Below are 24,272 nucleotides of genomic sequence, written 5' to 3'. Positions count from 1 at the left end.
CCAGCCCAAGCCCCCCTCCTCACCTGTCCTCCCGGTTGCGATCCAGGGAGTAGAACTGCTTCCGGAGCCACCTGGGTGGGAAGGCACAAACAGGCACAACTCAGCCCCTCAACAACCAGCCCCTGCTCCAATCCCCCTCTGGAGGATGCTCAGTGCCACACCATCCTCTCCCACATCCCTCCTTCCCACCAGGGAACCCGGCTCTGCCCCTTTCACAGGCAGCCTACCCTACTTTCTTACAAGTTCTGCTTTAAAAGTGCCTCTGCACTGTAGTGCTACAGATAATACAGGCTGTGCACACGCAGAAACATCAATTTGTGGTGAAGCTCCTTCTCCCTGATGCATGAGATCAGACTCTGGGGTCAGCAGGATGAAGCTGCTGGGGTGCAGAGGCAGAAGTGATGGGTCAGCACAGCTCAGAGAGGGAACGTCACTGTGCTCACTTTTTTCTGTCAAAACAGACAGAAGGGAAAAGAGAAAACAAGTGCAGGAAAAGGCTTTCCTCACCTTTCAATCTGCAGGGGGGTGGGTGCCCTCAGAGTGTCTGCCACCAGCCAGTTCAGCCCCTTGATCCACATATTGACCTCATCCTCAGAAGTGGCTGTGGAAAATGGGAGAAGTGGGAAGAAGGGACACACAGCAGGCTTGATCACCAACCCAAACCTCCTGGGACTATCCCCAGCACCTTACATGCCCTATTCACCGCTTCACCCCCTTTCTGGTAACATTTCCCCCACACACAGATGCTCTGGCTGGTTCCTCTCCACGGATGGATGTGGCTGGCTGCACCCCTCAGCCCCGCATATCCCACTCCCGAGAGCTGGGAGTTATCCTTGTCCCTGAACAGTGAGGCTGTCTGGGCTCTCTGAGGATGAAGCTCTGGCTCAACCCTGCCTGGCACAGCCCCAGGAGAGCTCTACCTTGCAGGCTGAGGGTTTTCAGGCGGAATTCTGTGCCGTAGAGGACCACAAAGCAGTGCGAGTGCTCCGGTCGGAAACACGGATCCTCCTGGTAGCGGTCAAAGTCCCGCGAGTTCCTCCCCAGGCGGATCTCCTTGATCTCACGGATGTCCACTGGGAGAGAGGGAAAACATTCAGTGAACAGCTTGGAATGCCCACAGCACTGGAGAAGGAACAGCACAGATGTTATCTTATTGCAGGGGTTCCATACTGCTGTCTCCTTATCACAGAAGTTTCATGCCTCCTTGGTGTTTTTCATGGGCAGCTCCTCAGAGCACTGACTCTTTCTTCTTCACAAAGCAGCCGACTGACTCCAGTTCCCCTCTCACCCAGCCACCCCACTCTTTTACAGCACTCTTCTTCTCAGGCCTGTTCCTAATCTTTGATAATTGGCCCAGCTGCAACTCCTTAGGGGTAAGATTACTTTCTACACTGTCTTTATTTTCTTATATTCTATTCCCCTACACACAGATGAAGTGGATTTAGTCATCTGCAGAGCTGGGTTAGCACCTAGCACATGATGGCAGCCCCAGGCTGGCATTCTGTAAGCACAGTCTCCTCTTACTGCTTCCCAAGGAGGTTTCCCCAGCCAGATCCCCCCAATTTCCTCTCTGTTCCCCAAAAACAGCTGAATGTCTCCCCCATAGGGATCTCCAGGAAGGGGCAGCTGTGTGCATGCTGGAACATTAGCACTAAGCAAGGAGGACACTGAAAAGGGAGCATCTCACAGAGGAAATTCTGGGAAAGGATTCCTATTGCCATAGAACAAAGAGAAAACAACGGCAGCAGCAAGGCAAAAAAAAAAAAAAAAACCAAAAAACCAAAACAATGAAACCCAACCCAAACCCAAGAATTTTTGCTTCCTGGAAAAATTGTTTCTTAAATGCTCGTGGGAATCAAATAACAACATTTCTGAGTCACATTTCCAAAGCAGATGATGCTTCTGAGCAATGCAGGACGGAGATTACTGCAAACCTGGCATGTAATTCATCCCAATTAAACTCCACTTACTGCACTCACTGTGGATCATCTCCCCTTTCATTTCTATTTACTGCAGCTTAAAACCAGACAGAAACGTGACCTGCTCATCACCCACAGCACTGAACTGCAGCATGAGAGATGATGCTCTCTCCAAACCCCACAGCAAGGCAGACACAGGGATTGACTTTGGGAGGATTTGTGAAGCACAAAGGATGTTGGATCCTCTCTTGGATCCTGAGAGTGCACCTGGAGACAGTGGCAGCCTGCTCATGGGACACATCCAGACAATCTGTGAATTTTGGGGGTGTCCTGTGCAGAGCCAGGAACTGCATCTCATGATCCTTGTGGGTCCCTCCCAACTCAGGATATTCTGTGAATCTAATAACCCTATATCCCAACTCAGGATATTCTGTGAATCTAATAACCCTCCAAAGCTCATCAGGCTGTGACAAGGGCATAGAAAGACCCAGCTCCTTGGGGCTGCAAAGCAAGGACAGACAAGCTTCCTAAAATAAGCAAGAATGTGACTTTTTGAGGCATCACCTACCCTTTGGAAAGGAGCTGTCTGGCAGCTCCAATGTTAGCATGCCCTGCCATAACCTTACCCATGTGCTCACATCCTTAGTGACACAGCAGGTTATTTTAGCCCATAAAAACCCATCCCACAGCTCAGGTCTGTGCACCCAGGACACACACAGTGGGGCTGAAGGCTAATCCTGCCCTTGGAGGATGCAGGGTTTGACCAACACAGTGGGGAAAACGTGTCGGATGAGTTTTCATGGTAATTTACCAGGCAATAACTACCAAAGGAAGGTGCTGGGATATTCCAGCCCTGCCTTTGCAAGTGCTGTCTGCACTTTAGGATGTTACAGAGTTTGCTGTGCCCTGTGCTCACCCCTCCCTGCACTGAGCACCAGCAGGTTATTACCCAGTGAGGCTGTTACAGAGTGCATACCTAAAATCCACGCACTGGAGAGAGCCCTGGAGCAAGAGAGGTGCTTATCAAGGACAAAAGCACGCAGGGAATTCCTGGGGCAAAGGGCAGGAGCCGCGAGGATGGGGCAGGAACCTCCTGCCCACGCATACCTGCAGCTGCTTGCTGTTCTCTCTCACCTCCCAAACCTGCCTGAGTGTGCTGGGAAGGCAGCTGGGGTTGGTTTGTGCAGAATATTGTGCAGAATATATATATATATATTCTTTTATCATTATAGTGCAAGGATTCCCTACCCTCAGAGCTTCATGCCTCCTCAATGCTTCTTGCAGGCATCTCCTCTGAGCACTGACTGTTCCTGGTCCTTGCAGTAACCATTTGACACCAGTTCCCACCAATCCACTCTTTTATACCACTGTTCTCATTGGCTACAGGTCTGGCCTGTTGACATCAGGCCTGCTCCTAATCTTTAGTAATTGGTTCAGCTGCAACTCTTTGGGGATAAGATTACATTCTGTACCACCTTCATACTGTGTCCCCCTACATTCCTCGAGCCCAGGGGTCACAGGGACACGCTGCAGGCTCTGCAGCCCCAGTGTCACAGGGAAAGGAGGGCTGGAGGGATTTTGCTGGAGCCCAGGGGTCACAGGGACACTGCAGGCTCTGCCCTGCTCAGCACCAGGAGTTTCCCCATCTGTGGTGGCACGGGCTCTGTGGCACGACCCAGTGTCCCACCATGGGGCTGCACCTCGTGTCCTTGCTGGGAAAGACTTGCCAAGGATGTGGGCAAAGTTTCATGTCAGGGTCTCTTGCTGCTCAGAGTGACCCCGAGATGTGTTAGAAAGTCTCTTTTCCCAGCCTGGTGCTCGAAGGAGGAGCCAGAGCTCTTCAGTTCTCGTTCTTAAGGTTGTTTGTTGTTTCTTGTCAATAAAATTTTTTCTCCTGCTCTGCTGAGGTCCGTTCAGCAGGACAGACAGAAGCACTCTGGTGTTATCTTTTTAGACTAAAACTACATGTACATGATTTACCATAACTTGCCAATGCCTATCACCTATGTTAGACAGTGAGCTTCTATTCTAAACCAATCTGTAAGTGCCAACATCCCAGCAGAAGATGGGGGCCAAGAAGAAGGAGGAGAAAGGCTGGACACACCCAGATTCCTCCAGCTTGCCCCCTGAACTTCCATTCTAAAAAACCCCAAAATCTATTTTTTCACCCCATGATAAATTCACTGTCATTCTACTTAATTTTTCGTGGCTTGCAGATCTTCATCTAAGGTTGGTAACTTGCTCCATGGGTCACAATCAGAACCACAGGGGCATCTTGGTCTCTGTGCCAGGGTCTCTGAGCCCCCTGGCAGGGGTCTGGGCTGCTCAGGACAGCCAGAGGGATGTGCTGGGTCCTGACAGATGCAGGGTGAAGCACCTGGGGGGGTCCCAGCTCCACAGGCACACCTGGGCAGGTGAGCTGGGGCAGGCCCTCCAAAGACAAATCCTCTGTCACCAAGGTGAGCCACATCTCCCCCTCGTTGAGCTGCCCTCTCCCACCAGTGTACAAACTGGTCCTTATCCCACCTGGGATGTGGCAAGAGAGGAAGAACTTCGTTGTCGTAGACATCTTTCTATGAAAATCTTTTCTTTAGGATTTTTTCCTCCTGAGAAGCTGAGAGGCCTCAGGAACAAAATGTAAACAATGGTTATCTGCTGCTGTGGAATGCAACAGGTGCATCTGGGATTGGTCTCATGTGGTTGTTTCTAATTAATGGCCAATCACAGTCAGCTGGCTCAGACTCTCTGTCCAAGACACACACCACCTTTGTTATTCATTCCATTCTATTCTATTCTTAGCTAGCCTTCTGAGATGAAACCTTTTCTTTTATTCTTTTAGTACAGTTTTAATGTAATATATATCATAAAATAATAAATCAGCCTTCTGGAATATGGAGTCAGGTCCTTGTCTCTTCCTTCAACATAAGACCCCTGTGAACACGGTCACACTTGGTCCTGCAGCCGTGGCACAGGAAGCTCTGTGATGGAACAGGAACCCAGCTGCAGCATCCCACACCCCCATGAACTAAAAAGGCAACTCAGCCCTTTCAGTGAAGCACTCAAACCCACATAAAACATCCTCTCCCTTCCCTGGCTGCCCCAGGGAGGAGCATCCTGGTGCCCAGGGATCAGCGGGCAGAGCTGGGCGCCCCAGAGCAGAGCCAGCAGCACGCAGGGCAGGGTGGATAAGCAGCGCTGGGATTGCAGGCTGGCTCCTCCCCAGCCCTCCTGGGTCTGTGTGCAGCCAGCAGAGGCTCTGGGAAGGAGGCAGCACAGCCCATCCAGCCCAGGGATGCTCTGAGCTCCGCAGCGCACTCTGAGCCATCCCACGGCTCCACAAACTGCTGTGCCCTTCACAACCTCCCAAACTTCCCCACTGCCAGGAGAAACAGCCTGCCCCCCCCTTTCTCTCCAGGGCTGAAAAAAAAAAAAAACAAAAAAAAAAACCAAAAAAAAAAACACCCAAAAAGAAGAAAAAAAAAAAGTCCCATTTCTGGGCAAAGAGCCCTCTTTCAGCAGGAGTGGGTTGCATCAGAAAGAAAAAGCTGACCCCAGATCCACCTCCCTCACCATGTAAGAAAAAAACCCCCACCAAATTACCCTCTGGTTACATGAAAACCAAAACCAGATCCACCCTTGAAGTCATTTAAAACTGAAACTCCATCCAAGCCTCATTTCCCCGCTGATGGATGGGGTGTTGTAACGTGCAAGGGTAAGCACAGCCTGGAACAGGCTCTGAGGGTTGCAAAACAGCCACCTCCAGAGGATTTCTGCAAAGATGGAAAACTGATTAAATTTAACAAAAAAATAAAAAAAAAAAAATAAAAGAGCTGACCAAAAAGAGCATTTAGCCAGATGACTTTCTCGGATGGGTTTATCAGGGACAGCCTCCAAGCAAACACCCACCCCATCAACAGGCACTGCTGGGTGTCCCTGGGGAGAAATGCAGTGAGAGGCAGGGGTCAGTGCCAGCCCAGCTGGCTGACATGGGCTGATCCTGCCTGGGGGCAGTGGAAAAGCCTCCAGCTTGCTCACTCTGGCACAGAAAAAGAGGTTAAACAAAGAGCCTTCCTGCTATTTAGCATTGCGGACCCCACTGAGCACAGCCATGTGGTCATCCCCAGGCTTCCCATCCCTGCAAGGGGCACCAGAGGGTCAGGTGGCCCCCAGGGAGAAAGAGGAAAAAGAAATGTGAGTAAAATACAAGAAAAATCTATTGTGCAGCAGCATGGAGAGTAAAGCAGTGCCACCCCCTTTTGATATTTCAGTGGGAGCCCCCTGGAGTGGCTTTAGGAGCTGCAGGAGCATCCTGGCTCACCTGCCCCTGCTGCACCCACCAGCCTGGTGCTCCCCCCACCAGCAGCCCTGCCCTGGCTCTGCTGCTGCTGCTGCAACCCAACACCGGCTGCAAGAACAACAAAACCTCAGCACAGCTCCCCTGTGAGCTCAGGAATGGCTGGGCAAGCTCTAAGTGCTTGGCTGGCCGGGGGCCAGAGCCCTCAGCACCTCTCTGTCTGCCTGGAGCTGTCTCTGCCCTTTGCTGCTCGTGGAGCTCCTGCCTCTGCCCTGCAGAGCCCCAAACTCCTGGCAGGCTGCAGGGAATCAGGCAGAGCCAGCTGAGCTGGGGTTTGGCACAGGGCAGGGATCAGGGTGGCTCTATGGACATGTGTGTGACACCCATCATGGGCACACTGAGTGTAGGGACATGTGTGACACCCATAATGGGCACACTCAGTGTAGGGACATGTGTGTGACACCCATAATGGGCACACTGAGTGTAGGGACAGGTGTGACACCCATAATGGGCACACTGAGTGTAGGGACATGTGTGACACCCATCATGGGCACACCGAGTGTAGGGACAGGTGTGACACCCATCATGGGCACACTCAGTGTAGGCTCATGTGTGTGACACCCATAATGGGCACACAGTGTAGGGACATGTGTGTGACACCCATCATGGGCACACTGAGTGTAGGGACACGTGTGTGACACCCATAATGAGCAAATGCGTGTAGGGACACGTGTGTGACACCCATAATGGGCACACTGAGTGTAGGGACACGTGTGTGACACCCACAATGGGCACACAGTGTAGGGACATGTGTGTGACACCCATCATGGGCACCCTGAGTGTAGGGACATGTGTGACACCCATCATGGGCACATAGTGTAGGGACAGGTGTGACACCCACAATGGGCACACTGAGTGTAGGGACATGTGTGACACCCATCATGGGCACACAGTGTAGGGACAGGTGTGTGACACCCATAATGGGCACACTGAGTGTAGGGACACGTGTGTGACACCCATAATGGGCACACTGAGTGTAGGGACATGTGTGACACCCATAACGGGCACACCGAGTGTAGGGACACGTGTGTGACACCCATCATGGGCACACCGAGTGTAGGGACACGTGTGTGACACCCATAATGGGCACCCTGAGTGGTCCTGCCCTCTGCATCCCCTTCTGAGAGCCAAGCACTCAGCACAACAATCAGGAGTGCATGTCACATTGGGATTGGTGTTCAGAGTGACAATAGCTCACCCTCTCAAGGCCACAAGCTCCCTTCATGCACAGGCTAAAGCAGGCACAGCAACAGTGACATTTAACATCCTCAATTGAATATCCCTGGACCGAAACATCCCTGGACTGAAACATCCCCTCTCAGACGAGGTTACCGCATCCCCCTCGCTGCTCAGCATCCCCGATCAGGTTTCCAGAGGAAAAGCCAGTGCCATTAGCAGATGGCTTATCCAGTCAGGACAACAAGAAAGCAGCTGAGGCCTCTCATTTGACCTTAACTGGTTTTTCAGAGGGCAGGGAGCACGGCTGAGGCATCCTGGAGGCCACCAAGCACCAAAGCAGCAGCCCCCTGTGCCCCAGAGCATCCCTCACCCCCATGAACTAAAAAGGCAACTCAGCCCTTTCAGTTAAGCATCCAAATCCACATAAAACATCCTCTCACTTCCCTTGCTGTCCCAGGGAGGTGCCCAGGGGATCAGTGGGTCCCCCCTGCTCTTGCTGCTCCCACATGCAGGTGGTACCTGTGCCTCAGGAAAAGGAGCAGGCAAAGCCATTTTCCCCTCCAGACTGAACTCAGGTTGCTCTAACGAGGTGCTTCATCTCACCTGCATCACAAACTGGATTTTTTTTTTGCTCCAAGCCACTGGATTTTGCTATGAAGTCTCAATATCACTACCCCAGTGCCAGCAACATCCATGGGGATGGGATGGGAGGAAGAACAGCTCAGTGGGCTGGAGAGGGGACAACAGGGAGCTCCTGACCAGCCAGGGCGATGGGGCTGGCCTGGATCCCAGCTCAGACCCTGGCTCAGCTCTCAGCACTCCTGTCACTCAGAGTGGAGTGAGAGGATGTGGCAGCGAGCTCGAGCACCACCTGGGAATGGCAGGGGCAGCAGGGCCAGCAGCAGTGCCAGCAGCAGGGCCAGCAGCAGGGCCAGCAGCAGGGCCAGCAGCAGGGCCAGCAGCAGGGCCAGCAGCGTGCCTGGGCAGCCCACGCAGGGCACACAGGGAGGGGCTGGCTGCTCTGTGGGCACCAGGGCTTCCTGCCCAGCCTCTGCTGTGCCCCCCAGTCACACGGCCTGTGGCTTCTGAGCTCCTGTTCCTCCCCCCCAAAATCCTTATCACCTGCAGAGGAAGCTGCAGGAGATGTGCAGGGAGATAGGAGATGCTGCTGAGAGGATGTGAGGACCTGACCTCCCCACACAAACCCCACATTAGGGGCTGGAGCAGGGAGGCAGAGGATCCTGCCCAGACACTGCTCCTACAGGGCACAGTGGCCTCTTCCCAGGCTGCCTTGCCAGCAACAGCCTCACCCAGGTGGCCTTCAAGAGCTCTTGAACATCCTCTTGCTGCGAAAAGCAGAGGCAGCTGTGGGCTGCCTGACCTGTTATCATCAGCACATCTCTCCTGCTCGCCCTCAGCTGCAAGAAAATACGTGTAAAAAACCAAAGCTGATCCTCCCAGCGAGCAAAGCAGGATGCTGCCACCTCCCAGCCAGGGCTGGGGAGCTCGAGGAGATGGGCAGCAGGTGGCAAATGCCAGGCAAGGGCTCCAGCAACCCTCCTCCTGCAGGGCTGGGGCTCCCTCCTGTCCTCCATGGAAATTCTGAATTTGTGGAGCTTGGTACCAAATCCTAGGCCGGGCATCCAGGGCTGCTGGTTGTGCCCAGTCCCACATGCAAGGCTGGCACCTCTGAGAGCCATGGCCTTGTAGCACTGTCACCCCACAGGACATGGGAGCACACTTCCATCCCACAGAGGGGCACAGCTGCTCCAGCTGAGGCAGAGCAGTCCCACATGGCTGTACCCAGGGCCACATGGCTGAGCCCAGTCCCACACGGCTGTACCCAGTCCCACACGGCTGTACCCAGGGCCACATGGCTGTACCCAGGGCCACACGGCTGTACCCAGGGCCACTTGGCTGTACCCAGTCCCACACGCAAGGCTGGCACCACTGAGAGCCATGGCCTTGTAGCACTGTCACCCCACAGGACATGGGAGCACATTCCCACCCCAGAGAGAAGCACGGCCCCAGGTTCTGCTGACACAGAGGCTGCTCTGAGGACCCTGGTGTCCCTGTGCCAGATGAAATCAGGCCGGTGGCAGCCTGAGAGCCCCTCCAGTCACCTCCCTGTCTGAGAGGCACAAATTCCACTGACTCACATGGAAAGGGGAAGCTCAGCTCTGCTGCTCTGGCCTGCCTAGGGAAGCTCCACAGCCCACCCCAGGGTGACCCTGTTCTGCAAGGCATGGCAGGCTCCATCCCCCAGCCCTGCAATGGCCTGTCAGGAGCAGAATAAACCACAGGGAGGGTGGGATGGAGATGGCTGAGCACAGCTCCTGCCTCTGCCCCTCTGCCTCCCTTCCCTGCAGGGAAGATCCCACACAGAGGTGGGCAATGATGAGGCACCAACACGTGCTGGGAAGAGGGTGAGAGGCTGAAGGGAGCTGCTCCACGGGCAGGTGTCCTTCATGGAAGGGCTGAACAGGGAACCCTCCTGTGCAATGTCCCTGCATCCCTCTCCTGGACCTTACGGGGTCACTGATGTCCCTCCCCAGGCTCTCAGCCAGCCAGGGGAAGGGGATGGGACCAGGCAGACTGGCAAAACCAAGGACAGAGGGGCAGAGCTGCCAATCCAGCAGCTCTGAAAGCACAGCTCACAGGTGGGAGCCTGGCAGAGCCAGTGAGGAACCCCTGGCAGAGGTGGATTTAGGGACCTGAGTGTCCAACAGCAGCAAACTCTCCTTGGGGCATTTTGGGGATTCCTGCACTCAATAAGGTGCCTTCCCTTCCCAACTTTCATGCCCTGTCACAAAGCAATTGCAGACAAGAGTTGGACATTGTCCCCAGGACAGGGCACAAAGGCACGGAGTGAAAAGCAAAGCACAGAAAAGATTTGTCACAGTGGCAGCAAATGTCAGCGATGCTCAGAGGCTGTGACTCAGGTTTCACCCACCCCTCCAGATGACACAATCAAGTTTCCATGACAGATTTACAGCAGAGGTGGCCAGGACCAGGATTTACAGCTGGCCAGGACCCTCATGGCAGCAGGGAGTGGCTTGTCCCTGTCCCCACCAGGGCTTGGACTCTGCAGGCGAGGGAAGAGGAGGTGGGATGAAGGTCCCACGTGCTGCTGAGCTGCTCCAGGTCACCACAACAGCCTGGCCCCTTCCTGTCCCATGCTCAGCTGCTCTGAGGCTGGCAGGGCCGAGGATTTGCCAGGGCACAGATGTGACTTCCAGATGTGTATTGTTGTTATCTTATTGTATTTCATATTTCTAGAGTCCCATACTCTTGTTATGATATTCTCAAAGTTCATACCTTCTAGCTGGTTTTCTACCATGCAGCTCCTCTCTGCTGTGCAGTTCCTCATGGCTTCACAGGGGCTCCTTCTGGGCTCTCGACCCACCCCTTCATCCCAGTGGCCTTCATGAGCTACAGCTGCTGCCCAACCAAGGACCCTGCAGCTGTAGCTCATCCAGAGCAACAGGACCCACCTATCCAATACATAGGACTCTCACTACAGATGTGTGCCCTCCCCTCCATGTCCCTCTGTGCCACTGAATGCAGAGAGGCCCAGGGGCTGGAGCACCTCCTCCTGTTACCTCCTCCTTGGATTCTCCACCTGAGTCACTTTTCCACCTCAACACAAAGAGCAGAGCAGCTGCAGGTGCAATCAAACCTGTCCCAAGGTGGTTGGAGATGGAAGCAGTGACTCTCCTCTTCCCTTTCCCCAGATTTGCTCTCTCTGCTCTAACCACCATGGGACCCCCTGGGCTGGTTTCACCTTCCAGTCCAAGGCAGGATTTTGGGGGATACCCAGCCACAGGCATTCCTTACAGCACCATCCAAGTGGAGATGTCCAGGCACTGAGCAGACACTGCCCTGGCACATGACAGCATTTTCAGTTTATGGGGGAGAAGCAGAAACCCATGGTGATGGTGTCAAACCACTTGGGACTGGTTTTTTTTTAATGACCTCACCTGGGATTTATTTGGTCCCCAAACTGGAGACCTCTTCCTGTTTGTACCCCAACCTGCTCCATGGTTCCTATCAAGCCTGATGCATCAAAGCTCCAGAAATTTCATTCCCTCACCTCCAGAACTCTTCACAAAGTGCCCCAGAGCTGCTGGAGGTTACAGGGACAATAATCCAGCTAGCAGCAAGACCTTGAAAACAGGCTGACACCAGGCACTACAGGACATGTGAGACACAGAAGAGGGGGGGAAAAAAAACCCAATAAAAATCAATTTCTGCAGCTTTGCTGGGACACAGAGACAAGCAGAGCCAACTCCCCACTGCCCTGGCAGTGGAATCTGGAATCAGGGACACAGCTCTTTGCTCTTCTGAAGCTCAGGAGGGCTGAGAGCTGCAGGGATTAACAGGGCAAGGACTGCAGCTCAGGAGAGAGGGAGGGTATCCAGAGTGCCCTGAGAGAAGGAGGGAATGCAGAACGCCCTGAGACCCTGGCAGGAGGAGCCAGAGGTGAGTGAGTGATGTCTGAGGGCAGGAATCCAAGCACAGGAGGGACGAGGCAGCAGGCTCTGGGTTCTGCTCTGATGAGCCAGGGGCACCAAGAAGGACATGGACAGACAGGCAGTGTCCAAATGCTCAGCAAACAAAGCCAGGCAGCCCCTGCCCCACCTCCTGCCAGCTGGGAAGCACCTTTATGGGGTGCAGGTCCCAGGGCAGGCAGCCAAGGGGGTGAAAGTCCTCTGGGGCATTCCCTGCTCCCAGCACCACAGCCTGCCTGCCTGGGCTGGGCTTACACCACCACAGGCGAGGAGGAGGAGGAGCAGGAGGGATGAAGGATGTGCTGGCACATGCAGGGGGGTGTCCTTTAATCACCACAGCATCAGCACTGCTGGGAGCAAGGAAACAGGAAAAGGACTCTCGGGCAGCTGCTGTGCCCAGGCCTGCAGTGACAGCCATCCCCAGTGGGGCCATTCCCAGCCCTGCCTGGTGTGGCCCTGCCATGGGGTGATGCTCCAAGGGCTCTGCATGGGATCCCAGCAGGAGAGGAGCACAGGACAACCCAGAGGGAATCAGGGGAGCTCCACAGCAGAGGTGCAGAGCAGGACAGCTGGAGCAGCAGAGCCAGGAGGCAGGGCTGTGTCACCCAGAGCACCCCTCCAGGCCCTGGGGACACAGCACACGGCCAGCTCCTGGGGAGGGAGCTCGGAGCCAGCAGAAAAGGCAACCCTGCTGTCATTACATTGCAAGGGTTCCATATTGCCAGAGTTTCACACTTTCTTGATGTTCCTTGCAGGCAGCTCCTCTAGCACTGGCTCTTCCTCATCCTCACAGCAGCCAACTGACTCCCGTTCCCTCAATCAATCAATCAATCAACCAACCAACCAACCAACCCACTCTTTTATAACACTCTCCTTATTATTGGCTACCGCTGTGGCCTGTTAACATCAGGCCTGCTCCTCATCTTTAATAATTAACCCAGCCCCAACTCTTTAGGGGGTAAGATTACTTTCCATACTACCTTTATTTACTTATGCTCTATCCCCCTACACAACCCTTGTCCCCAAGATGCTTCAGCCACTTCCCAAAGGAGCAGGACTGGGAAGGCAGGAGCCCTGCACACCCCCCAACATGGGTAAAGGCTGGGGGTGAGCTGCAAACCCAAGGCAGCACAGCACTGGGATTCCATATGTCCAGGCAGGAAAGAGAGTTATATTCCAAGAAAAGGAAAATAAATGTGTTTGTAATGGGTTGGGGAGAAAACAAAACCTGTAAGTCACAGTCCTGCCCCTTCTGCTGTGGCTTTTGGCCACTGCACCCTTAAGGGCAAACAGCTCAGCACAGCATCCCACAGCTCATGTGCTGGACCATGACCTTCCCTGGGAGGATTTCAAACCAGCACCATGGGATTCCCTGGGACAGCCAGGGATGCTCTGGGGCACCCTGACAGCACAGGAAGGCACTGACCAAAACCTCAGAGCCACAAATGTTTACAAACACAAGGGAGGACCTGCAGAGGAAAACAAGGGAGAGATCCATCCCAGATTCTGGAAGGTTTCCCATGGCTCCCCACCCAGCCAGCCAAGCTCAGTAGCCCAGATCAGGCTAAAGAGCCACCAGAGCACAGGGACAGCAGAGATGGAGCTAAAATGCAGTCTGAAAATCACGGAGACTTTCAGAGTATGGGCTGGCAGCATCCTGAGGCTCTGCTGACCTGTACAGCCATAGTGTGCCAGCTTCTGCTGGAGACATCAGCCCAGGGCTGTTTGGGTGCTCAGAGTGCTCCCCAATCCTGAATCCTCCTGCCATCCCCTGTATCAAGGTGTTCAATACACGACAAGGACGGATCAACAGGCAGCAGAGTGCTCAGAGATAAGGACACTGGGACAGGAGGGATGAGGCTGGCAGATCAGAAGCAGACAGCCCTGGCCGAGAGTTCCAAGTGCTGGGGGATCTCCAGAAAGGCTGAAAATTCTCAGAAATGAGGAAGTTTCTCATTGGAATCAATGTGAAAAAGCCTTTTCCACGCACAACAGCGCTTTGCTCAAAATAAGAACACTCAAAACTTAAAGATTAAAACCATTTGGAAGGACAGCTTTTTCCAGCACTTCAGAGTGCCTTTGGGAATGGCTGCTGCCACCATGTCCCTTCCTAGGGTCTGGAAGACACCCTCCCCACCAGGGCATGATGTAACAGCTCCAGCAGCAAAACCACATTGCTGGAACAGCCAGGGATGGGCTGGATGCTGAACTGATCCCTCAGGGCACACCAGCAGCACCAACCACCCAAACCAAGTGAGCTGAGGAGCCTCCCAGGTTCCTGTGAGCATCCTCGGGTTCCTGTGAGCATCCCCAGGTGCCAGGCACCACACAGCCCTCTCCATCCAGCTGCTGCACACCTGGGGAACACCCAGAGCTCCTTCCATCCCTCTCTAGACCAGGTATCGCTCTGATGGTAAAAGATTTTAAAATCACAGAAAATTCAGGGAGTTAGGAAGAAAAAGTTAGGTTTAGTAGGCCCTGGGGAAATGTTAAAGGTTGGCACTGGGGAATGTCAGCCCTTGTGTTTGCTGAGCATGTTAAACTGTGCCTGTGTAGTCAGTATATGATAAATGATATAACTGTTAGATGTGATTAGATATAATTATTGCTTAAAAAATCATGAGAAATTATGTTAGGAGTTTGAGGAGGATCACGAGAAATCCATGCTTGGATGAAATCAATGTATACAGCAGACCAATGTAAGTTAATTATTAAATGTGTAAGTGATGTAATGATAGAATATAAAACATGTTCGGCTCAAAACCATGTCGAGTCAGATTTGGGTCTGTGCACCCCTGACACCCAAAGCTCTTCAATAAAAGCACCTGCACAGAATCATTCTGTGATGATGTGTCCTGAACACCAACACCTCCAGTTGCTCCAGTCCAGCACCATCTCCCACCATCCCCTCACCAATCCTGTTTGGCCAAGGGGAAACAGGGAGGATGTGGGGGGGGACCTTTCAAAAGCATTGTAAGAGCTTCAAAATGTTCTGATTTCTACTGCTCTTAAACCTCAGAGAACATCAGAAAAGCAATAACTCTTCTCCACTGTCCTCACCCGTTTCCTTCTAACGCATGGCAAGGTGCAGCCAATGGTTTTTCAGCTCAGAGCTGCTGGGGTTTCTGTGCTCAAAGGCCCACACCTCCTCCCCACACACTGCAAGCTCTTCCTGGGCTCCCCACACCCTCCTTCAGTGTGAGCTTCCCCCTGGCTCCCACAGAGCCTGCAGCAGCTTAGGGGCAGGGACACAGCACGGGGGCTGCCAGGTCACACAGCCCCTGGAGCCACTGTCACACAGCCCGAGCCTGCACTGAGCACAGCCTGTCCCTGCTGCCCCTCACCTGCCACACACAGCCCAGTGTGGGGCTGGGGTGTTCCTACAGCCCTGCAGGGCACAAACCACAGGCTGATCCCCATGGACAGCACCCACAGGCTGATCCCCATGGGCAGCACCCACAGGCTGATCCCCCAGGACAGCACCCACAGGCTGATCCCCCAGGACAGCACCCACAGGCTGAGCCCCATGGGCAGCACCCACAGGCTGATCCCCAGGGACAGCACCCACAGGCTGATCCCCCAGGACAGCACCCACAGGCTGATCCCCCAGGACAGCACCCACAGGCTGAGCCCCATGGGCAGCACCCACAGGCTGATCCCCAGGGACAGCACCCACAGGCTGATCCCTAATGACAGCACCCACAGGCTGATCCCCCAGGACAGCACCCACAGGCTGATCCCCATGGGCAGCACCCACAGGCTGAGCCCCATGGGCAGCACCCACAGGCTGATCCCCAAGGGCAGCACCCACAGGCTGATCCCCAAGGACAGCACCCACAGGCTGATCCCCATGGGCAGCACCCACAGGCTGATCCCCCAGGACAGCACCCACAGGCTGATCCCCATGGGCAGCACCCACAGGCTGATCCCCATGGGCAGCACCCACAGGCTGATCCCCAAGGACAGCACCCACAGGCTGATCCCCATGGGCAGCACCCACAGGCTGATCCCCATGGGCAGCACCCACAGGCTGATCCCCAAGGACAGCACCCACGGGCTGATCCCCAGGGACAGCACCCACAGGCTGATCCCCAAGGACAGCACCCACAGGCTGATCCCCATGGACAGCACCCACAGGCTGATACCCAAGGACAGCACCCACAGGCTGATCCCCAAGAGACCCCACAGCTCCTGTCCCATGGCCTGGAGGGTGTCAGCACCCAGGGCATCTCTCTGGCTGTCCTGAGCAGCCCAGACCCCTGCCAAGGGGCTCAGAGACCCTGGCACAGAGACCAAGATGCCCCTGTGGTTCTGATTGTGACCCATGGAGCAAGTTACCAACCTTAGATGAAGATCTGCAAGCCACGAAAAATTAAGTAGAATGACAGTGAATTTATCATGGGGTGAAAAATAGATTTTTGGGGCTTTTTAGAATGGGGGTTCAGGGGGGAAGATGCAGGGATCTTGGTGTGTCCAGCCTTTCTCCTTCTTCTTCTTGGCTGCTGGGATGTTGGAACTTTTAGATTGGTTTAGAGTAGAAGCTCGCTGTCTAACACAGGTGATAGGTATTGGAAAGTAATTGTAAATATTGTATATGTAGTTTTTAGTATAAAGACATAACACTGCTCTGGGGGCAGGGGGAATGCCTCTGTCTGACCTGCTGAGTGGACCTCAGCAGGCCAGGAGAAAGAATTTTATAGATAACAAACAATAAACAACCTTGAGACTGAGAACTGAAGAGCTCTGACTCCTTCTTCAAGTGCCAGGCTGGGAAAAGAGACTTTCTAGCACATCTTGGGGTCATCTGAGCAGCAGAAGCCCTGGCAGGAGGGGATGCTCAGCACAAACTCTGTCAAGCCCAGGATCCCACTTTGGCAGAGACAAGTTAAACACACAATCAAATGTTCCACCTCCAGCAGCTCCCGAGGTTGCCATGCACAGGCTGAGCTGCTGCAGCTCATCAATGAGCCTGCAGCTCCAGCAGAAGGGTGTGTGATCAGCCAAAACTGTAAGGCAGTCACAGGAGAGGGCCTGTTCTAGAGCCCTGCTCCATTCCCAGTGTTCCCCAGCTTTACATCCTGGCCAGGCTGCCCATCACAGCTCACTGATGTGGGTCAGCTCCAAAAGGACACAACAACCCCAGTGCTCTCTGGAGGGGAAGGTTCCAGCCCAAGAGCAGTGCCTAGGCTCCCAGAACACAGAGTTTACACCAGACCTGCTCTCCTGGGCACCTCCTGGCCAAGCCACACACAGACAGCACTGGGGCACTGGGAGCTCAGGGCTGCTCAGGGCTGCAGAGCCTCTCCTCGTGCCTGCAATCTGTGAGATATGCAGGAGGCCACACGCCTGCTCACAGGGGACAGGGGACAGCCAGCATGTCCTGGGGGTGCTCACAGGGCAGCCATCAGATAAGGAGCCGGCAAACACTCTGAGATAAGGATGGAGGATAAGGATGACCATCCCCACCATCCCCACTGTGCAGGCAGGGCAGCTCAAAGAGAGAGCAGAGATCCCAGGCTGGCTTGGGCAGCTGCTGGCTCAGCTCCTCAGCGTGGGGATGGGGCACACTAAAGTTCTGTATAAAACCCCACAACAGGACAGCCCCCGGTGACAGGAGGGGACAGGGCTGAGCTGAGCATGGCACCCCATGGCACACAACCTGCAAGGGCAGATGTTCACACCCAGCTCACTGAGGGGCTCCTGCTGCCACACGTGGTGTCCAGCCGTGGCAAGGAGGAAGCCAAGCCCTGAAAAACTCAGCCCCTTGATGTTGGCGAGAAATAATCAGTCCAACACTTTGAAAAACATCTCCAGCACATTCCCATTAGTGGGCTTGGACCCCACAAGGCAATTCCTGCCACGTGGCTGATGGCAGGGGAAGGAACCAGATGGATGGGGGACGTGGTGCAGGTTCTAGGGGAAAACACCACAGCCAACTCCCAGCTGCTCTCCAGGTTCAGAGCAGCTTTTGAGATGCCAAGGGAGGAGGTAACACATCTTACTGCATGGGGAGGGGTTTTCTAACCTGCCCCTCCTGGAGGATGCTACCAAGAGTAAAGCTGGGATGACAAAGGGGAGAGGCTGATCCAGTCTGGAGGTGAAGGCAGAGCAGAGCTCACTCGCTTTGTGTGCAGCACAAACGCCCTCACAGGCAGGAAGGGGGACACAAAACCCTGCCCTCAGAAGCTCCCACAGCAGAGCATCAGCGGGGGAAGCTTCAACCATGCTGAGAGCCACAAGCTCTGCTCTCCCTGCCCACTGCAGCCCTTGCACAGCCCCTGCTCCAGGCAGCTCCCTCCTCCCCTTCCTGCCCACTGCACCCCTGGCTGCAGCAGCAGGAGGGACCCTCCAGTGCCCACGAGGAACTCACTCTGAAGTCATTTTATCCTTCAGAACCATTTCTGGCTCACTCGCTTCTTAAGAGCTCCAAGCTCCTCAAGTTCTAGCAAATGGCCCCCAAAAAACACAATTAAAGCAGCTGTGTCCCAGTGGGCTAATGAAAGAGGCTGGTGCTTGAAACGGCTGGGGCGAGTACGAGCCACACTTCAGAGCCACTTTGCATTAATATTTTACAGCTCATTTCTTTTCTTTTACACAGGCAAAGGCTTTTCTCCACCTCCAAGGGACTGAGCTCATTTCACTGAAAGCAAGAATGCAACCAGGGTTTTTGTGAGGTAGGGTTTTTTTTTCTCCTCTCTCTCCCCTATAAAACAAACATCTGCTCCAAATTTTCAGCTCACTCTCTGAGCAAACTCTCTGAATTTTCTGACGTGTTTCAAGGCAAACAGTTCAATTTGAAACTGGCCGATAACCCCCCCAGCATGAGAAGGTAAAAATGCAAGACCCTTTTTTATTAAAAATAAAGAATCAGTTAACACAGGAAGTTTAAAAGAAAATAAATGCATAAAAGAAAACTGACTTGAGGGATTAGCTCTACTCTGCTCTGGGTGCTTGACAAAAAGAACAGAAAATTTTTAGCACTCTTCCTATTGTAGCAGCCAGGCCCTCTGCAGAGTTACTAGCAAGAAAGCAATGCGTTGGTAATTAAACCTGGCTGGAACTCTATGAACAAAAACAAGTATTAATTGAAAAAAATGCCTTTTTTAAAAATTTTTTGGCACAAACCAGGGTTGCATTTTGCACAGTTTTGAAGAAGCACAGGAGAAGGGAAAGGGGAGCCCAGGGGAGCTCACCCTCCCTCCCCAGCCCTCAGCTCATGGAGATTCTCCTCACTCTGGAGTGGAGAGCTCAAGGAGAGCAGCTCCTGTCCAAGAGGAGAGGCTGCAATGGGGCAGCCCAGCTGGCTGGGCCCTGCTGAGCCCCAGCTGCCCACGGAGGGCACCCAGGGGACACACACAGGGTCTTTATGCACTGGCACAAAGCGCTACACAAGGGGCACAGAGCAGGGGACGAGGACAGGGCTGGCACACCAGCGAGGGCTCTCTGCTCTCCATCCCCCAGCACCTCCTGGCTCGTGGGCAGTTCACGGTGGCCAGAGAGGCCAGCTGGTTATCTGTCCATCTACAGCACAGGCGGTGGTGCCACCCAACCCTTCAGGGAATCACTAGGAAAAAGTCCTCTAAGACCATCCAGTCCAATCATTAACCCAGCACTGCCAGGTCCACCACTGAGCCATGGCCCCAGGTGCCACATCTGGCACAGCTGGTTACCTGTCCATCCACAGCATGTGTGGTGATGCCACCCAACCATTCACAGAATCATTACGGCAGGAAAAGCTCTCTAAGAGCATCCAGCCCAACCACCAACCCAGCAGTGCCAGCTCCACCACTGAGCCATGGCCCCAGGTGCCACATCTGGCACAGGCTCCTCCTCATCCAGCATCCCCCTGGTCCAACCTCACTGCTCTGAGGAGATGCTGAAGCACACAGAGACCTTCATCCCTGGTCCAACCTCACTGCTCTCAGGAGATGCTGAAGCACACAGAGACCCTCATCCTTAAGTGCAAGAAGTTCCTTGCAGAGGCCAGTCAGACCCTGCTGGCTTCAGTAATTTGAATAAAGGTGGCACAGCAGCATGGCAGAGAGAGGGAACTCACAGAATCACAGAATTTCTAGGCTGGAAGAGACCTTTAAGATCATCAAGTACAACCCATGTTCTAACACCTCAACTAGATCATGGCACCAAGGGCCACATCCAGTCTTTTTTTAACTCAGACCCACAGCACGAGGCTGCTGAGGCACCAAAGGCACAGAGCACAGGGGTTCCCTGGACCTCTCCCCAGCAGTGGGGTGCCCTTCAGCCTGCTCAGGCTCTGCTCCCCTCTAAGCTCCACATCAGAGTGCACAGAAAGCCAAGCACCACCCAAACATTGTTTTTAAGGCAAAGAACTGGCTGCCTATTGCAGAGTTCAGCAGAGATCAGAAGTACTGACAGATCCTGGGGCAGCAGCTTCTCCACAACACCTCTGACAGTGATGGCAAAGCTCCAAAATGAGCACCAGCACACTGAGGGATGATGGCAGGGGCTGTGCCCAGAGCCCTCTCCTCCTGGCACGCTGCAGCTTCAGCCCACCTGCAGGTGAGCCAGCACACCTCTGTCCCTCCCTGCACTGCCCACCAGGCACCAGGAGCTTCCCAAGCTGCAGACACAGGGCTGTGCTCTTCCCAACACATCCTCACCCACCCCTCCCTGGACAAACACACATCTCCCTTCTGCACACCCACCAGGAGCAGAGAAAGGAGCACAGATGCTCCACAGCTGGTGCCCATGGAGACAGACCTCTCCAAGACATGGCCATCCACACAGACATGCCCCGAGCCCAAAACCTCCATATGTGATATACTGTGGATGCTCACCTGTTCTGAAATGGATAACAACCCAGAATCACTCCTACTTAGACAATTAACGTGTATCCAGGGTGGTCTAGAGCTCCCCGGTGGCCTCCATCTCTCAAGAAACACAAGAACATCCATTACAGACCCATGAACACAGCAATCTTTGACCTGTAAGTCCCCAAACACCGTTTGGTGCAGATGCTGTTGCACGGGAAGGAACATCTCACCTCCTGAGAGCTGGCCACCCCCTCAGCGAGCAAGCTGGGGCCAAACCAGAACCAGCACCAAAAGCAAAACCCAACTTAGTGCTCCCTGTGCTGGCATGGCTTGTCTTCATGGGGAGAACTGGGTCCATGGCTGACACTATCCTGCCCTGAAAGTGACCAGCTCAGCTCCTGAAAGTGACCAGCTACTTCACCCCCGGTTCCCACCATGGCCATGCTGACCTCAAGGGGATCAGCCGGGAAGGGAATTCCTTGGTGTATTTGCCACATGAAGTGGAGCTGTCACGCACCTGGCTTCTCCCAGGCATCCTCTTTCTGCCCACAAAGCACATCCAGATAAAAGCAGGGAAGCTGGCCAAGAACCCAGCACTGCTGGCCATTGATCCCATGCTTTGCCTTGCCTGCCTAGAAACCCAGGCACTATTTGTGTACACAGGCTGGCATTTCCAGCTGGAGCCCCACAGCTCTGTCCAGGAAGTGTTAAAGCAAAGCTCTGCTCCCAGCCCTGCCAGCTCAGGGTGCTGGGTGACACCAGAGCAGGGGACTGAGCACAGGATGAGAGAGGATGCCATGGGGAAAGCATCTGCATCAGAGAGATGGAGCTGAAGATACAGCAGCTCTTCAGCCTGATGTCCTCTGTGTCCAGCAAGGCCCACCTGGCCCCCTGGGAGGGTCACACATAGTGTGGGGACACCATCAGCATTGGGGGGCACACATAGGGAACCCAGAGTCCAAAGCCACCAGCCAGACACCTTGGAGAGAAGCCCCAAGGAATTTTCCTCTGTGACATTAAAAGAAACACAATCATCTCGGGCGCTGGGACACTCTGCTCTTGGACGTCTGCACAGCACAAGAATTCCTTGCAGCCACTGCTTTATCATTGTCAGGCCCACAGCTCTGGTATAAAGCTGAAGTTCTCTAGATTTACCCCACAGGTTACAGGGACACACCTAGGTCTGTCCCCAGGAACAACCAGCCCTGCAGACACCAGCAGGGACCTCTGTCCCTCGTGGGCACACATGGGCTGTGGGCTCTGTCTCAGACCCAGCAAAACCAACGTTTGCTCAGCCTGAGTTTAAGAACAACTTAAGCCCAGGGTCAACAGAATGCTGCTCTCTCCTCCCTCTCACACTGCCTCATCACTCCCAGAGGCCTTTCTGGGAAAGAGATGGGGGAGCTCCACATCCTCACGATGCCAAAGGCTCCCCCACGAGACCTGCCTCCACACACCACAGGGCAGAACATAGAGGACTCGAAGGGTCTCAGGGCAAACCAAAGCCCCAGACTGGCATTTTGTGGACCTGCCACAGAGATGTGCCACCATCTCCATGCCCTTTCCTCATCTAAGCCCTTGGTACTAACAGCATCCCAGCTTTCCATCCTGGACCAGCAGCACTTGCCAGGAGAGATGACAACCCCTCCCTGGCCTTGCTGGGCCTCAGTCACATCCCCCAGCACGGGCAAGGCCAGTGCCATGGGCAGCACCACCTCTCCACCCCTTGGCCTTCATGCACATCCCCTCTTCCTCATGTCCCACAGGGAACAGAGACCCTGTCCTTGCGCTGGAGCACACGTGGGCAGGAAGGATAATTTAACAAAAATTATCTGGGAAATAAACAGCAAGTTTAAGAGTGCTTCGCATGCCAGATCTCACCCCCTTCCCACCTTATGCCCGTGCATAAGAAACCTGGTTTTACACTCAGGTTTCTTACGCATCCTTTCCTCTGTCCTCCTCGTCCCCATCCAGCACAGGAAACCGGGGCTCACCTGACCCTGTGCCATCACCCTCACAGGGCAACGGGGAAGGGAACGGAACCACAGCACAATATTTTGGGCTGGTTTTCCTCTGTTTAACCTTTTCCGTTTGCTCTCATCTGTTGCTCCGAGGTGCAACCGCAAAAGGGCTCACACTAACCCTGCCTCCTCTGAGGCTCCCTTAGGCGCCGCTCGCCAAGGCACCACCCGGGAAAACACCCCGTTTATCCCGGGGGAAGTTTGGTGCCGAGCAGGGATGCGGAAAGTTGGGAGGCGGCGCTGGGCGGGGGAAGCGGCGGTACCGGCCCGCGCATCCCCCGCGCACGGAGCGGCCCCGCGCCGGGACCGGACCCTCTCCGCGGGGAGACGCCGGGCACGGCGAGCCGGGGGTCCATTATCTCTCATTTTCTTCCTCCTCTCCCCGCCAGCGAGCCCCGGCGCTCCCCGAACGGCGGCTCCGGGAGGGCTCCGGCCCCGCCGCCCCGCCCGGGCAGCGCAGCCCCTCCGCGCCCCTTCCCCCGCACTCACCGGCGCCCTCGACCTTGTCGGAGCCGCGGCTCCAGGTGACCTGCCGCGTCTCCAGCTTCACCTGGAAAGTTTTCCTCTCGGGTCGCTGCGACTTTTTGGAGTAGAAGAGGGTCATGACGGTGCCCACCTCCAGGCTGCGGCACAGCTGCGCCGCCTCCGCCTCGCTGGGCGCCCCGGGGCCGGCGCCCGGCCCGGCCGCCATCGGCGCGGCGAACAAAGGGGAGCGGGAGCGCCCGAGCCCCGCCGCGCCCCGCGCCGCCGCCGCGGGAGGGGAGCGAGCCGGAGGAGGAGGAGGAGGAGGAGGAGAGGGAGGAGGAGGAGGAGCGAGGAAGGAGGAGGGAGGAGGGAGGGGAAGGGGCGGAGCGGGAGCGGAGCGCTGCCGGCGCGGGGGGCGGGCGCGCAGCGAAGCGCGGGGGGTCCGCGGGGGGGACCCGCACCCGGGGCTGGGGCTCGGGGGGACACGGACCTGGTGCTGGGGCTCGGTGTCGGCGGCGGGGGGGGACACGGACATGGGGCTCGTGGGCTCGGGAGGGACCTGCACCCGGTGCTGGGGCTCGGGGGGACCTGCACCCGGTGCTGGGGCTCGGGGGGACACGGACCCGGTGCTGGGGCTCGGGGGGGGACACAGACCTGGAGCTGGGGGCTGCGGGGGGACACGGACCTGGTGCTGGAGCTCGGTGTCCGCGGGGGGAACACGGACACGGACATGGGGCTCGGGAGGGACCCGCACCCGGTGCTGGTGCTGGGGCAAACACGGACCCGGTGCTGGGGATCGGGGGCTCGGGGGGGAACCCGCACCCGGTGCTGCCCGCCCAGGGGCTCGGGGGTCGGAGCATCCCCGCCCAGCGGGGCAGGAGGGCAGCGGGACCCCATGGATGGTGCGGGATGGCAGTGCCACAGACCACCCAGCGCGCCTGGGAACCGCGCCACCCTCCGCATCATGACACGCCCGGGGGACCGGGGACTCTGCACCCCACGGCACTCCTGGGGGACCGGGGACCCTGCAC

At 55.4% G+C, this 24,272-nt stretch overlaps 1 protein-coding gene across 1 annotated transcript in view; it reads right to left on the bottom strand.

The window, feature by feature from the left end:
* Nucleotides 1-23,467, bottom strand: part of PLCG1 (phospholipase C gamma 1) — a 50,103-nt gene extending 26,636 nt beyond the window's left edge. The window contains exons 1-4 of the mRNA XM_063172203.1: nt 23,266-23,467; nt 921-1,073; nt 508-601; nt 24-71 (exon numbers count right to left, since the gene is read on the bottom strand). Coding sequence (XP_063028273.1) covers nt 24-71; nt 508-601; nt 921-1,073; nt 23,266-23,467 — 497 coding nt within the window. The remainder of the gene's footprint in view (nt 1-23; nt 72-507; nt 602-920; nt 1,074-23,265) is intronic.
* Between the last annotated feature and the right edge of the window lie 805 nt (nt 23,468-24,272).

The sequence above is a fragment of the Melospiza melodia genome, chromosome 19, assembly GCF_035770615.1.
Source record: "Melospiza melodia melodia isolate bMelMel2 chromosome 19, bMelMel2.pri, whole genome shotgun sequence".
NCBI classification, from domain to species: Eukaryota; Metazoa; Chordata; class Aves; order Passeriformes; family Passerellidae; genus Melospiza; species Melospiza melodia.
The sequence above is the reverse complement of the archived record's forward strand: the minus strand, read 5'-3'. Positions and strand labels throughout refer to the sequence as shown.